The 13,742-nt window shown below is 45.2% G+C and overlaps 1 protein-coding gene across 1 annotated transcript in view; it reads left to right on the top strand.

The window, feature by feature from the left end:
- Positions 1–13,742, top strand: part of LOC143806207 (major histocompatibility complex class I-related protein 1-like) — a 59,060-nt gene that overhangs the window by 7,424 nt on the left and 37,894 nt on the right. The window contains exons 2-4 of the mRNA XM_077286335.1: positions 3,924–4,187; positions 4,575–4,853; positions 8,285–8,557. Of these exons, the coding sequence (XP_077142450.1) occupies positions 3,924–4,187; positions 4,575–4,853; positions 8,285–8,557 (816 nt within the window). The remainder of the gene's footprint in view (positions 1–3,923; positions 4,188–4,574; positions 4,854–8,284; positions 8,558–13,742) is intronic.

The raw sequence follows: 13,742 nt of genomic DNA on the forward strand, positions 1-13,742 counted from the left end.
GTTTAAATAAACTGATAGGACTTGATTTGGAAAGGCGCACACCTGTCTATATAAGACCTCACAGTGCACGTCAGACCAAATGAGATTCATGAGGTCAAAGGAACTGGCCAAGGAGCTCAGAGACAGAATTGTGGCAAGGCACAGATCTGGCCAAGGTTACAACAGAATTTCTGCAGTACTCAAGGTTCCTAAGAGCACAGTGGCCGCCTGTTGTGGATTCTGTTTGTGGGCTCCCTCTGGTGGTTACTGCTGGTACTGGGTGACTTTGGTGGGTTGCGGCCTTTGGTTTCCACCTGTCCATCAGTGGCTGGGTGTTTCCTATTTTACCTGGCCTTTCTGTCATTTCCCTTGCCGGCTATCAATGTATTCAGATGTGCTCTGTTTGGTTCCTGCCTACCTGCTCCCAGATCTTTCAGGATAAGCTAAGTGCTGATTTTCAGTTGTTTGGTTTTTTGTCCAGCTTGCTTATTATGTCTCTATGCTAGCTGGTAGCTCTAGTGGACTGAGGTTCTCCCCATGTGCCATGAGTTGGCACATGGGTTCTTGTAATCTCAGGATGGTTTTTTTGATTAGGGTTTTTTGCTGACCGCTCAGTCCCCTTTTGTATCGTTCTGCTTTCTAGTTTACAGCGGGCCTCTATTTGCTAAAACTATATATATCATCTCTATGTGTGTGCCTTCCTCTCATTTCACCGTCAATACATGTGGGGGGCAACTATATCTTTTGGGGTTCATTCCGCTGGAGGCAAGTGAGGTCTTTATTTTCTCTGCAGTGCTAGTTAGCTCTTAGGCTGGTGCGTGGCGTCTAGAACCAACGTAGGCACGCTCCCTGGCTATCTCTAGTTGCGTTTGTCAGGCGTAGGGCAGCGGTCAGCCCAGGTTCCATCACCCTAGAGCTCGTCCGTAATATATTTGTACTTTGCTTGTCCTGTGCTATCCCTAGCCATTGGGATTCATGACAGCCGCCATAATCCTTAAATGGAAGAAGTTTGGGACCACCTGAAGTCTTCCTAGACCTGGCCGTCCAGCCAAACTGAGCAATCGTGGGAGAAGAGCCTTGGTGAGAGAGGTAAAGAAGAACCCCAAGATCACTGTGGCTGAGCTCCAGAGATGCAGTAGGGAGATGGAAGAAAGTTCCACAAAGTCAACTATCACTGCAGCCCTCCACCAGTAGGGCATTTATGGCAGAGTGGTCCGACCAAAGCCTCTCCTCAGTGCAACACATATGAACACCCGCATAGAGTTTGCTAAAAAACACATGGAGTACTCCCAGACTATGAGAAATAAGATTCTCTGGTCTGGTGAGGCAAAGATAGAACTTTTTGGTGATAATTCAAAGCAGTATGTGTGGAGAAAACCAGGCACTGCTCATCACCTGCCCAAAACAATCCCAACAGTGAAACGTGGTGGCAGCATCATGCTATGGGTTTTATTTACTGAATGAAGGACACTTGTCAACTATAAAAAGAGGTCATATGTATAAGGCAGATATTCAGCCAAGACATCCAGACATCCAAAGGGCCAGAGACAGGATAGCACCCAAGATATCATGTATCCATCATGAGGAACACAGATTTGTCATTCTACAGGATGCCAGCTTAGGGGACCACGGCCTCAGCTGAAAGAATAAAGATCTGCTCCTTTGACCATAACTGAACCATGGATACATTTGGAGAAAGCCAGAAATGGGACTGTTCCACGTGTTATCTGGCTGTTTTGTGGTTCAATAAATAAACTATTGCCACACTCTTTTACCCTCACCTAGTATTGTCTGAGTAGCGTTAAAAGGACGGCATTCAGCGTGACGATCCTTGGTTCATGCAGTTTGAGCTAGCGGACCAGGACTCCCGCTGACTCCCACCCCCCGTGTCTCTACAGGCAACCTTCAGGAAAACTGAAGTCTCATACAGGGTAAAGGCATCCTTTACTCTCCCAGAAAGCCCCTGAAAGAACTGACTACCGAGTGTGGGGTCATTCCACCTAGTATCCGTAGACCACCTATGGAACTCAGAGCAATACTTCTTCGCTGGCCTGTCTCCCTGCTGAAGCGAATGTAATTTAGACTTGGCCAGAGAGACGCTGTCGGGGTAGTCATAGATATGACTGAGAGCCTGAAAAAATTCCTCAACCATCTGAAGCGACTGAAAGTCAAACAGGAGAAAAAATGACCAGGCTTGGTTTACAGGCCTCCCTGAAAACAACAAACTGATCTCGGCCCCCAGAAATCCAGAAGAGCGATCTTGGATTCCATCAGGGGTTGCCCGGGAGCTGTGAGCCCTTAACCAGAAGTGTATTGGCACTGCAAAGCAGCAGTGTGCAAGTCTGTCACCTCCAAGCTGAGTCGCTGCAGTTGCCCAGCCAGAGCAGCCACTAGATACATATTGGATCCAAAAAGGTAAGGCCAGTGATAATGTCACAGTACTGTTGCAGGCTTTCTAAGGGACCCTTCCCTATCCCTCATGCTACCCTAGTCTATCCCTGTCCCACAGATTACCCTGGAAGGTGAAAATGACGGGATCACATGCCTTGCTATGCTCATGACTTACCCTTATCTGTTCTCTCACCAACCCAAGATGATGTGCAGCAGAAGTGTATAGGATTACACTAACCAGACGGACAAGGGAAGACAAACAGGAACAAATGAGAACTGCAATCATACAAAATATACTCAACAGCAGATTGGAACACAGGGGAAGGTCAGGTAGGTGAAACCAAATAGGAAAGGATGAGAATAAACATACAAACAAACTCCACGCAGTACAACTCTCCAAACGCCAAGTTCAAACACCGAACATCTCCTCCAACTCCAAACCAGGCAGAATCAACTATCACTGGCAACTTTCAAATGCCGGTGTCAAGCATATATACTTGAGGGGAGTGTCCAACACAGGAAAACATGAGGCAATTCATGATGGAGAGCTCCAGGAAATCAACTGAACTGATTAACCCTAGCAATGCCAGAGCAAAGAACACCTACACTGTTAAAGGGAACCTGTCACCCCCAAAATCGAAGGTGAGCTAAGCCCACCAGCATCAGGGGCTTATCTACAGCATTCTGGAATGCTGTAGATAAGCCCCTGATGTATCCTGAAAGATGAGAAAAATAGGTTAGATTATACTCACCCAGGGGCGGACCTGGTATGATGGGCGTCACGGTCCGGTCCGGGGCCTCCCATCTTCGTACAATGACGTCCTCTTGTATTCATGCTGCGGCTCTGGCGCAGGCGTACTTTGTCTGCCCTGTTGAGGGCAGAGCAAAGTACTGCAGTGCGCAGGCGCCGGACCTCTGTGACCTTTCCCGCCACCTGCGCACTGCAGTACTTTGCTCTGCTCTCAACAGGGCAGACAAAGTACACCTGTCCCGGAGCCGCAGCGTGACTACAAGAAGAGGACGTCATCGTAAGAAGATGGGAGGCCCCGGATCGGACCGCAGCGCCCATCGGACCGGACCGCAGCGGGAACGCCCCTGGGTGAGTATAATCTAACCTATTTTTCTCATCTTTCAGGATACATCAGGGGCTTATCTACAGCATTCCAGAATGCTGTAGATAAGCCCCTGATGCTGGCGGGCTTAGCTCACCTTCGATTTTGGGGGTGACAGGTTCCCTTTAAGGATGATGGTGAAGCAGTTCTTATCAGTGGAATTGTTTGGGAAACTAGACACTGCTGTCTCCTGGCCCCTCTCTGTCATGGTATCCCTGTGACACTCATGCTCTGATGCTTTTCCAGGGTGGTAAATGGTGCCAGGCAAGTTTTGTTTTTTCTTTGCAAATAGAAACTCAAAGTGCTCAAATTCACAAGGAACAGTGAATTTCAGGAAATACGACTCAAACTTGATCCTCCGCTGATTGATCCACTCATCTCTAATGAGTGTTGACCAGTAGTGGATGATAATATGATCTGTATTCTGTATGTCTCTTTCAGACAGTCACTCTCTGCGCTATTATTTCACGGGGGTGTCGGCTCCAGGATATGGATTGCCTGAGTTTTATAAAGTTGGATACGTGGATGATCAGCAGATTGATGTATACAGTAGCGATAATCGGAGAAGTATTCCCGTGGCTCCATGGCTGAAGAAGAATGAGCGACCCGAGCATTGGGAGACTATAACAGATATTGCTAAGGAACACGAGACTTTGTTCAAAGATGAAGTGAAGATAGGGATGAAGAGATTCAACCACACCGGAGGTGAGACATCCAATACCCTATATAATCATTATACTGTAATTGTATGGTATTCAGTAAAATAAGCTATTCTGGACCAGACTTCACTTATAGCTCCCATTATTCCAGATCTCTGTTTAGGGACTAGTCCCAGAACTTCACAGTATATTTGCTGTGCTCTAGTTTATTCTCGGAATATAATGTGTAGAAAAAAGTCAGGGTATCAGGCCATCTCCACCTCTATATGTGTGTGCGACTATAAACACTACTCTGCAGCTCACTTTCGCCCCCACTCAGGCTGCAAACTGTGCACAAGACACAGCCCGAAATGTCCACAAGCCAGGAAATATTGGTCAATTATATAAACATTGTACATTTGTTATTTGTAACTTGTTCCTGTCTTGTGTGCAGGTTTCCACCTTGTGCAAGTGATGCACCATTGTGAACTGCGAGATGATGGCAGTGTCATAGGGAAGCAGCAGTACAGATATGACGGGAGAGAGTTCATGTACTTGGATGTAGAGAAGGCGACATATTACCCGATAATGGCAGAGGCTCAGATCACCACACAAAGGTGGAATAGTGAAGACGTAAAAATGGGGGAAATAGCCAAAAATTATCTGGAAGGGATATGTGTCAAGAATCTGAAGAGATACATTATGTATGGGAGAGAAGATCTGGAACGCAGAGGTAATACTCTTCGATAGGGCAAATATTGTCAACTCTGGTGAAAAAGAAAAACTGGAGGAGTTGCTCATAGCCTTCAATTCTAATCCATATTCTATTTTCATGTGGACCTATAAAAAACTGAGAGCTGGAGTCTGAAAGGTCACAGTGAACAACTTCTCCAATTTATCTTTATTTTAGACTGTTTTTTCACAAACTTCAGTCCTCACGACCCCAAACAGGCCATGTTCTCAGGAATTCCTTAGTATTGCACAAAAAGAATTACGGTACTGATGCCTTGAGAATACTTCCACCACCTGTGCGATACTATGGAAGTCCTGAGAACATGACCTGTCGGAGTCAGTGAGAACTGGATTTTGGGAAACACTGCATTAGACTGTTAAACTTTTGTGTGATGTTCAAATTGTGTTTTGCAAGTTCTTTTCACCCCCCACAAAATACTCATGAAAATTAATTCCAGGTTTCGACTTGGACCTTAGTCTCACGAATGTCCTGACCATCTGTAAAAAAATTTGATGCTCACTGAAAAGTAGAATATGACAATGACCATAATTATACCAGTAACAGAAGAAAAAATTATCAAAAGGAGGAAATCCTGACTGTTATGGTACAATAAAGAATCCATCTTGATCGTGTGCTGTGTAATCTGTGATGTAGCAATATAGCCTGGGTCCAGAAATATATTCACTGCATATATGATCCATGAGATCACACTCTAAGGGCACCTTTCCACTTGCGAGAAACTCGTCCGTATCTCGCATGTGGAAACCAAGCTGTGGAGCCGGCACTTTGGAGCAGAGCGCGCAGCTCCATGTGTTCCTATGCGGCCTCACAGCTCCGCTCCAAAGTGTCGGCGCCAGAGCTTGGTTTCCACATGCGAGACACGGACGAGTTTCTCGGAAGTGGAAAGGTGCCCTAAGAGGCAGCGTAGAAAGCAATTACAGGCATTTTCATGATCTCTCTTCAGGAGGGCCCCGTTCCTCCGCCTTGCAGCTTCATGGTTGCCAGTGGCAAGGTGCTCATGAAGATTGATAGTTTGGACCAGTGGCATGGTCTCGTGGTTGATCTCAACTGAGCGCTCTCCCATGGAGAAGCAAATAGCTTCTTCATCATAGGAGAAATGAGGGGGCACTGAGGCTGGCCAGATCCCACCATACAGTCAGGTTCAGGCGGTGTTTGGACACTAGAATAAAGTCTGCTATCAATGCACGCTCCTGGCCTAAGTAATTGTCCATTTTGAAACCACAGGGTAGCCAGTAACCTAAGCAATGAGCTGTAAACTATAGAAATGCTTCCATTTTTAAGAACAAACAGATTTTTTTAAAAGAGGTAAATTACAAAGTTTATTATTTTTACAAGTTGAGAAAAAAACCTGTAAGCAATTAACTCTTCTTTCCCATCCCGCCCAGACCATCATTAAGATTTCTCCCAACCATGTTTCAAAAGAGTTAGATGCGCAGACATTTCTGCTCTTAACTTATAATATACAGACGAGTCTTAGCAGCTTACCACAGCCACAAATCTTCATCCTCCAGTGTCTAGTAACTAGTACAGTAGCCACAAATCCAAATATGAAAAAGCCATGATGGGATCGCAGGGGGTTAGTGGAGGTTATGGCGACCTGAGGCTAATCAATGGCATTTAGGCCTACCGTCTACAGCAGCCTAAACCCAGCAACAAGCAGGATCTAATAGGCCTCTTGTCAGAGTAAAACTCATAGGTCTAATGAAATGCAATGCAGAAGTACTGCAGGAGATTAGACCATGGATCAGACCAGTGAAAGTTCAAATTCATAGTGGGACTAAGTAAAAAAAAAAAGAATAAAAGTGTAAAAGAAAAAAATAAAGCACAAAAAAAAATAATGGAGGAATATTTTGCAGCTGAAATCACTGTATTTATGTAAAAAGAAAAGCTTGCTTATTACCTTTATGGCTATGTGCACACGTAAGAAAAGAGGTGCAGAATTTTCTGCACAAAATCCGCAGCTCCTGGCAGATTCCGCAGCCGTAGATTTGCCGCGGTTTTTATGCGGATTTTGTGCGGTTTTTATGCAGAATTTGTGCGGATTTTCTACGGTTTTTGCCACTGCGGAATTTTAACATGGAGGGGTGCAGAAACGCTGCAGATCCGCACAAAAGAAGTGACATGCACTTCTTTGAAATCCGCAGCAATTCCGCACTGATTTTTCTGCACCATCTGCACAGCTTCTTTTTTTTTTCCATAGAATAACATTATACTGTACATCACAGTGCGGATCTGCAGTGTTTCTGGGCGGAAAAATCCGCTGCGGATCCGCAGCAAATCCGCATCGTGTGCACATACCTTTATCTTGAAAATGTCATAATCCCTAAATAAAACTTGAATTTGAAAACAAAAAAAAACAGGCCAAAAATTAAGCTTTTTTCATGATACTGACACAAAAATAGAATAAAGTTATAAAAAAAACTGAATGTCAAAACAATGTTGTCCAGAACTTAATGACCTAAATAGGTGATGAGCATGAGATCGGTAGGGGTCAGACACCTCTCATACCTAAAAATCAACTGAGAATTGTGTTTTTGCAATGACTGGAACAAAACGTTGTAAAGGCAGAACACAGCAGCACGGGGCTTAGTTTGGGCCGCAGCCCAGTTCTGCACTTTACCTCCTATTCAGTTGCATGTACTGTAGTACTTGGCAGCGGCCATTGAGCCATGTGCGATGCTGCTGTGTTTCGCACCAATTATTAAGTCCTGAACAACCTGTTTGACAGTTTATGGGGTGCATGCCTCCAGAAGCACAAGGTGGGCACCACGTTTGTGGCGTTAAAATGGCATATGTCCAATTTTCACACTGTGTGCTAATTTCTGGAAAATCTTTGCAGAGTGAAAATAGTCACTGCACCCATAGATGAATTCCATGCGGGTTGTAATTTGAGAAATGGAGTCCCTTTTTGGGGATTTCTACTGTTCTGGCACTTTAGGGGCTTTGAAAGTAGCACCTAATTTTTCTAGGAAAATCTGCATGCCAAAAGCCAAATAGCCCTCATTGTCTTCCGTACCCAAACATTAGTGTATGGCCATAGATAGTGTATTACAGCATTTGGGAGAAATAGCATAGTCATTTGGGGGGCACTTTCTGCCACCATATAGGATACTACGTTTGGGAGAAATTGTGAATCATTGTGCACTGTTCATTTTCTCCTATTGTCCTTTGTGGAAATGAAAAAATTGAAGCTAGCTAAAGTAAGTGACAATTCAATGAAAAAATGTAAATTTTTTATTTTTCTTCATTTCACTTTGCACTAATTCCTGTGAAGTACTTGAAGGGTTAACACATTCCTGAATGCCGTTCTGAATACCCCTCAAAGTCACTTAAAGTGGGAATTTAAAAAAGTAGGTTTTGTCAATTTTATTGCCCCCCAAAAATTAAATGGTTTTCTTTTTCTTTCTTAGTTCAGCCGGGGGTAAAGGTGACACACCGGGAATCAGGGAAGGTCACAAAGCTTCACTGCCAGGTGTACGGATTTCACCCCCGACCTGTGGATGTGAAGTGGATGAAGAACGGGGAGGATGAGGTTCCCCCATTTGAGACCACAAACGTCCTCCCCAATCCTGACGGCACCTATCAGATCAGGGTCAGTGCGGAAGTGACCCCCAAAGATGGCGACAGCTACTCCTGTTATGTGGATCACAGCAGCCTGGAGGAGCCGCTCCTTGTACAATGGGGTAGGGCTAATGGGAGTTTTACATGGGTAGATAATTTGCCAGTAAGAAGTAACGATCATATTGCAGTTATTGTAAGGGTTTTGAGCAAACCACAATATGACCATTCGCCACCATGTAGTTTACATTATTATCTGTAGCTTATCCACTCTTTACACAAGGGGATATACTTCCGGAAAAATGATGCGGATGTTAACTAAGTGAATTATCATTTATTGTTGGATCATTGGACACTAGACAAGATTGGGATCGAACAGTCATAAGATCGATTGGGTGATCATCGGTTCTTGTAAAAGGACCTTTATCCACATAGCACAGTACACAAGCACACAGAGTAGAGATGAGCGGTGTTCAAGTCGAACTGTTCGCCAATTTCAAATTCGAGCTGTTTTGGGCGGTGTTCGAGTAATTCAACGAACCCGAACAGTTTGCATAAAATTCGGCTGTTCGAGTTTCTGTTCGATAACTGTTCGTTCACTAAAAGCCTAGCTTGATTTGCACATGAAAACTGTTTATCATTGTTAATGGACTGTTTCAGTGTATAGTGGGCGGGATGATAGATCTGTGCTGAAATAACGCCAAATCTCCATTTTATTTTTCTTTCCCGCATTTACAGAGGGGCGGTGCAGTCACTCAGCCTATCAGCAGTGCGCACACACACAGCAATGTGCATGTGATGCAGACAAGCAAGGGCATGTGTCATTGGCTGTGTATGTCACATGTCACTCCTTGCCCAATGAGACCCAGCCATTTGCCCCATCGTCACCATTTCTTCACTGCTGCAGCTTAGTGTTAGACGGCACCGCTGCTGCTGTGGGCGCTATACAGTCAAAGAGTCTTTTTTCGCCAGCAAATTTTCTGTGAGATAGGTTTAGGGAGTCGGAAGTTGGGACTAGTTGTAATATCAGCCCTTTTCAGGGTAGGTTACAGCAGTTCATAGCACTGTTTGCCAGGCAGGTCTGAGCCAGTGCTGTGCAAGTGTAAGGGTACTGTCACACAGTGGCACTTTGGTCGCTACGACGGCACGATTCGTGACGTTCCAGCGATATCCATACGATATCGCAGTGTCTGACACGCTACTGCGATCAGGGACCCCGCTGAGAATCGTACGTCGTAGCAGAACGTTTGGAACTTTATTTCGTCGTCAAGTGTCCCGCTGTGGCGGCATGATTGCATCGTGTGACAAAGATGTGCACGATATTGTATACGATGTGCACACAGTAACCAATGGCTTCTACATCGCAAATACGTCATGAAATTATCGCTCCAGCGTTGTGCATTGCAAAGTGTGACTGCAGTCTATGACGCTGGAGCGATAATCAAACGACGCTGCAACGTCACAGATCGTGCCGTCGTAGCGACCAAAGTGCCACTGTGAGACAGTACCCTGTTGTGAACTCCGTTTTCAGGCTCCCTCTTGTGGTCACAGATGGTATTGTGTGACTTTGGTTTTTTGGCTCCCCCTGGTGGTTTGGTTTATTATCCTGCGGGTCTGGCTGGATCAGCTGCCTCGTTATTCTCCAGGGAGGCTCCTATTTAGCTCTGCTTCACTTCCACTTGTTGCCGGCTGTCAATGTATTCAGTGCTATTCTGATTACTCCTGATTATCTCGTTTTCTGCCTCTTCAGGATAAGCTAAGTTCTCTTTGAATTTTTTTTGCTCATCTGCCTGCAATATGATTTCTGTGTATGATGAGTCTAGTCCAGCTTGCTAATATGTGATTTCTTGTTGCTGGTAAGCTCTGGGGTACGGAGTTGCTTCCCCCGCACCGTTAGTTGGTGCGGGGGCTCGAGCAATCTCTGCGTGGATATTTTAAATAGGGTTTTTTATTGACCGCACAGTTCCCTTCCTATTTTCTGCTATCTAGTATTAGCGGGCCTCATTTGCTTAATCTAATTTCATCTCTGCGTTTGTGCTTTCCCCTTAACTCACCGTTAATATTTGTGGGGGGCTATTCTATATCTTTGGGGTCAGTCCACTGAGGCAAGAGAGGACTTTCTTTCCCTCCAGGAATAGTCAGTTTCTCAGGCCGTGAAGAGACGTCTAGGATTTTCAGGTTACGTTCCACAGCTGCCTATAGTTGTGTGCGGATAGGATCAGGTTGCGGTCAATCTAGTTACCACTTCCCCAGAGCTAGTCGTCTGTTCAGTTACTTAGCTAGTCCGACCTGCGATCCTTGCCACTAGGATCATAACAGTACAGCCGGCCAGTAAAGTGTTAATTGCATGGCAGAAGCAGGAGAAAAGAAGCTTGGAGAAATTTTTTTTTTTTTTTGCTGCCGTGTGTCTAGCTGCTGTGTGTCTGGCTTCTCTCCTCCTCTTAATCTTGGTGTGGCTCTGAGTTCAGCTGCTGATATGGATATCCAGAGTTTAGCCTCCAGTGTAGATCATCTTGCTGCAAGGGTACAAAGTATTCAGGATTTTGTTGTGCACAGTCCTATGTCACAGCCTAGAATACCTATTCCGGAGTTGTTTTCTGGAGATAGATCTAGGTTCCTGAATTTTAAGAACAATTGCAAATTGTTTCTTTCTTTGAAACCTCGTTCCTCTGGGGATTCTGTTCAGCAAGTTAAGATTATTATTTCTTTCTTGCATGGCGATCCTCAAGATTGGGCTTTCGCATTGGCTCCAGGGGATCCTGCATTGCTCAGTGTGGATGCGTTTTTTCTGGCCCTTGGATTGCTCTATGAGGAACCTAATCTTGAGAACCAGGCTGAAAAAGCGTTGTTGGCCCTCTCTCAGGGGCAAGATGATGCAGAGGTGTACTGCCAGAAATTTCGGAAATGGTCGGTGCTTACTCAATGGAATGAGTGTGCCCTGGCTGCAAATTTCAGAAAAGGTCTTTCTGAAGCCATTAAGAATGTCATGGTGCGGTTCCCTATGCCTGCAGGTCTGAATGAGTCAATGACTCTGGCCATTCAGATTGATCGGCGTTTGCGGGAGCGCAAACCTGTGCACCATTTGGCGGTGTCTTCTGAACAGACACCTGAGTCTATGCAATGTGATAGAATTCTGACCAGAAGTGAACGGCAAAATTATAGACGGCAAAATGGGTTGTGCTTTTACTGTGGTGACTCAGCTCATGTTATCTCAGCATGCTCTAAGCGCACAAAAAAGATTGATAAATCTGTCACCATCGGTACTTTACAGCCTAAGTTTATTTTGTCTGTTACCCTGATTTGTTCCCTGTCATCTTACCCGGTTATGGCTTTTGTGGATTCAGGTGCTGCCCTGAGTCTGATGGATTTGTCATTTGCCAGGCGCTGTGGTTTTGTTTTGGAGCCTTTAAAATTCCCTATTCCACTAAGGGGAATTGATGCTACACCATTGGCTACGAATAAACCTCAGTACTGGACACAAGTGACCATGTGCATGACTCCTGTTCATCAGGAGGTGATTCGCTTTCTTGTATTGCATAATTTGCATGATGTTGTCGTGTTGGGCCTGCCATGGTTGCAGACTCATAATCCAGTCCTGGATTGGAAAGCAATGTCTGTGTCAAGTTGGGGTTGTCAGGGAATTCATGGCGACGCTCCTGTGGTGTCAATTGCTTCATCCACTCCTTCTGAGGTCCCTGCGTTTTTGTCGGATTACCAGGATGTATTTGATGAGCCCAAACTCAGTTCTCTACCTCCTCATAGGGATTGTGATTGTGCTATAAATTTGATTCCTGGTAGTAAGTTTCCTAAGGGACGACTTTTCAATTTGTCAGTGCCGGAGCATGCTGCTATGCGGAGTTATATAAAGGAGTCTTTGGAGAAAGGACTTATTCGCCCCTCCTCCTCCCCTCTTGGTGCGGGGTTCTTTTTTGTGGCTAAGAAGGATGGTTCCCTGAGACCTTGTATTGATTATCGCCTTTTGAATAAAATCACGGTCAAATTTCAGTATCCTTTGCCATTGTTAACTGATTTGTTTGCTCGCATTAGGGGGTCTAGTTGGTTCACCAAGATAGATCTTCGTGGTGCGTATAACCTTGTGCGTATTAAGCAGGGTGATGAATGGAAAACTGCATTTAATACGCCCGAAGGCCATTTTGAGTACTTGGTGATGCCTTTTGGACTTTCTAACGCTCCTTCTGTCTTTCAGTCCTTTATGCACGACATCTTCCGCGAATATCTGGATAAATTTATGATTGTGTATCTGGATGATATTCTGTTTTTTTCGGATGATTGGGAGTCCCATGTTAAGCAGGTCAGGATGGTGTTTCAGGTCCTGCGTGCCAATGCTTTATTTGTGAAGGGCTCAAAATGTCTTTTTGGAGTCCAGAAGGTTTCTTTTTTGGGTTTCATTTTTTCTCCTTCTGCTATTGAGATGGACCCAGTCAACCGAGGCTTGAACTTAGGAGAGGAGACCTTCATAGGAACGAAGCGAGAAGACAACCACACCAAGTCCCCAACGCGAAGTCGGGGACCCACACAGCGACGGCGGTTGGCAAAGAGCTGAGCCTTCTCTTGAGACAGCTTCAAATTGTCCACCACATGATTCCAAATCTGATACAACCTATCAACCACAACATCCACTCCAGGACAGTCAGAAGGCTCCACCTGACCCGAGGAAAAACGAGGATGAAACCCCGAATTACAAAGGAAAGGAGAAACCAAAGTAGCAGAACTAGCCCGATTGTTAAGGGCAAACTCGGCCAACGGCAAAAAAGTAACCCAGTCGTCCTGATCAGCAGAAACAAAACATCTTAAATAAGTCTCCAAGGTCTGATTAGTTCGCTCGGTTTGGCCATTCGTCTGAGGATGGAAGGCCAACGAAAAAGACAAATCAATGCCCAATTTAGCACAAAAGGTCCGCCAAAATCTAGACACAAACTGGGATCCTCTGTCAGAAACAATGTTCTCAGGAATCCCGTGCAAACGAACCACATTTTGAAAAAACAGAGGAACCAACTCGGAGGAGGAAGGCAACTTAGGCAAGGGCACCAAATGGACCATCTTAGAAAAACGATCACACACCACCCAAATGACAGACATTCTATGAGAGACAGGGAGATCTGAAATAAAATCCATGGAAATGTGCGTCCAAGGCCTCTTCGGGACAGGCAAAGGTAACAACAAGCCACTGGCACGAGAACAGCAAGGCTTAGCCCGAGCACAAATTCCACAAGACTGCACAAAGGAACGCACATCCCGCGACAAGGAAGGCCACCAGAAGGACCTAGCCACCAAATCTCTGGTACCAAA

The sequence above is a fragment of the Ranitomeya variabilis genome, chromosome 2 (assembly GCF_051348905.1).
Source record: "Ranitomeya variabilis isolate aRanVar5 chromosome 2, aRanVar5.hap1, whole genome shotgun sequence".
In the NCBI taxonomy this organism is placed as follows: Eukaryota; Metazoa; Chordata; class Amphibia; order Anura; family Dendrobatidae; genus Ranitomeya; species Ranitomeya variabilis.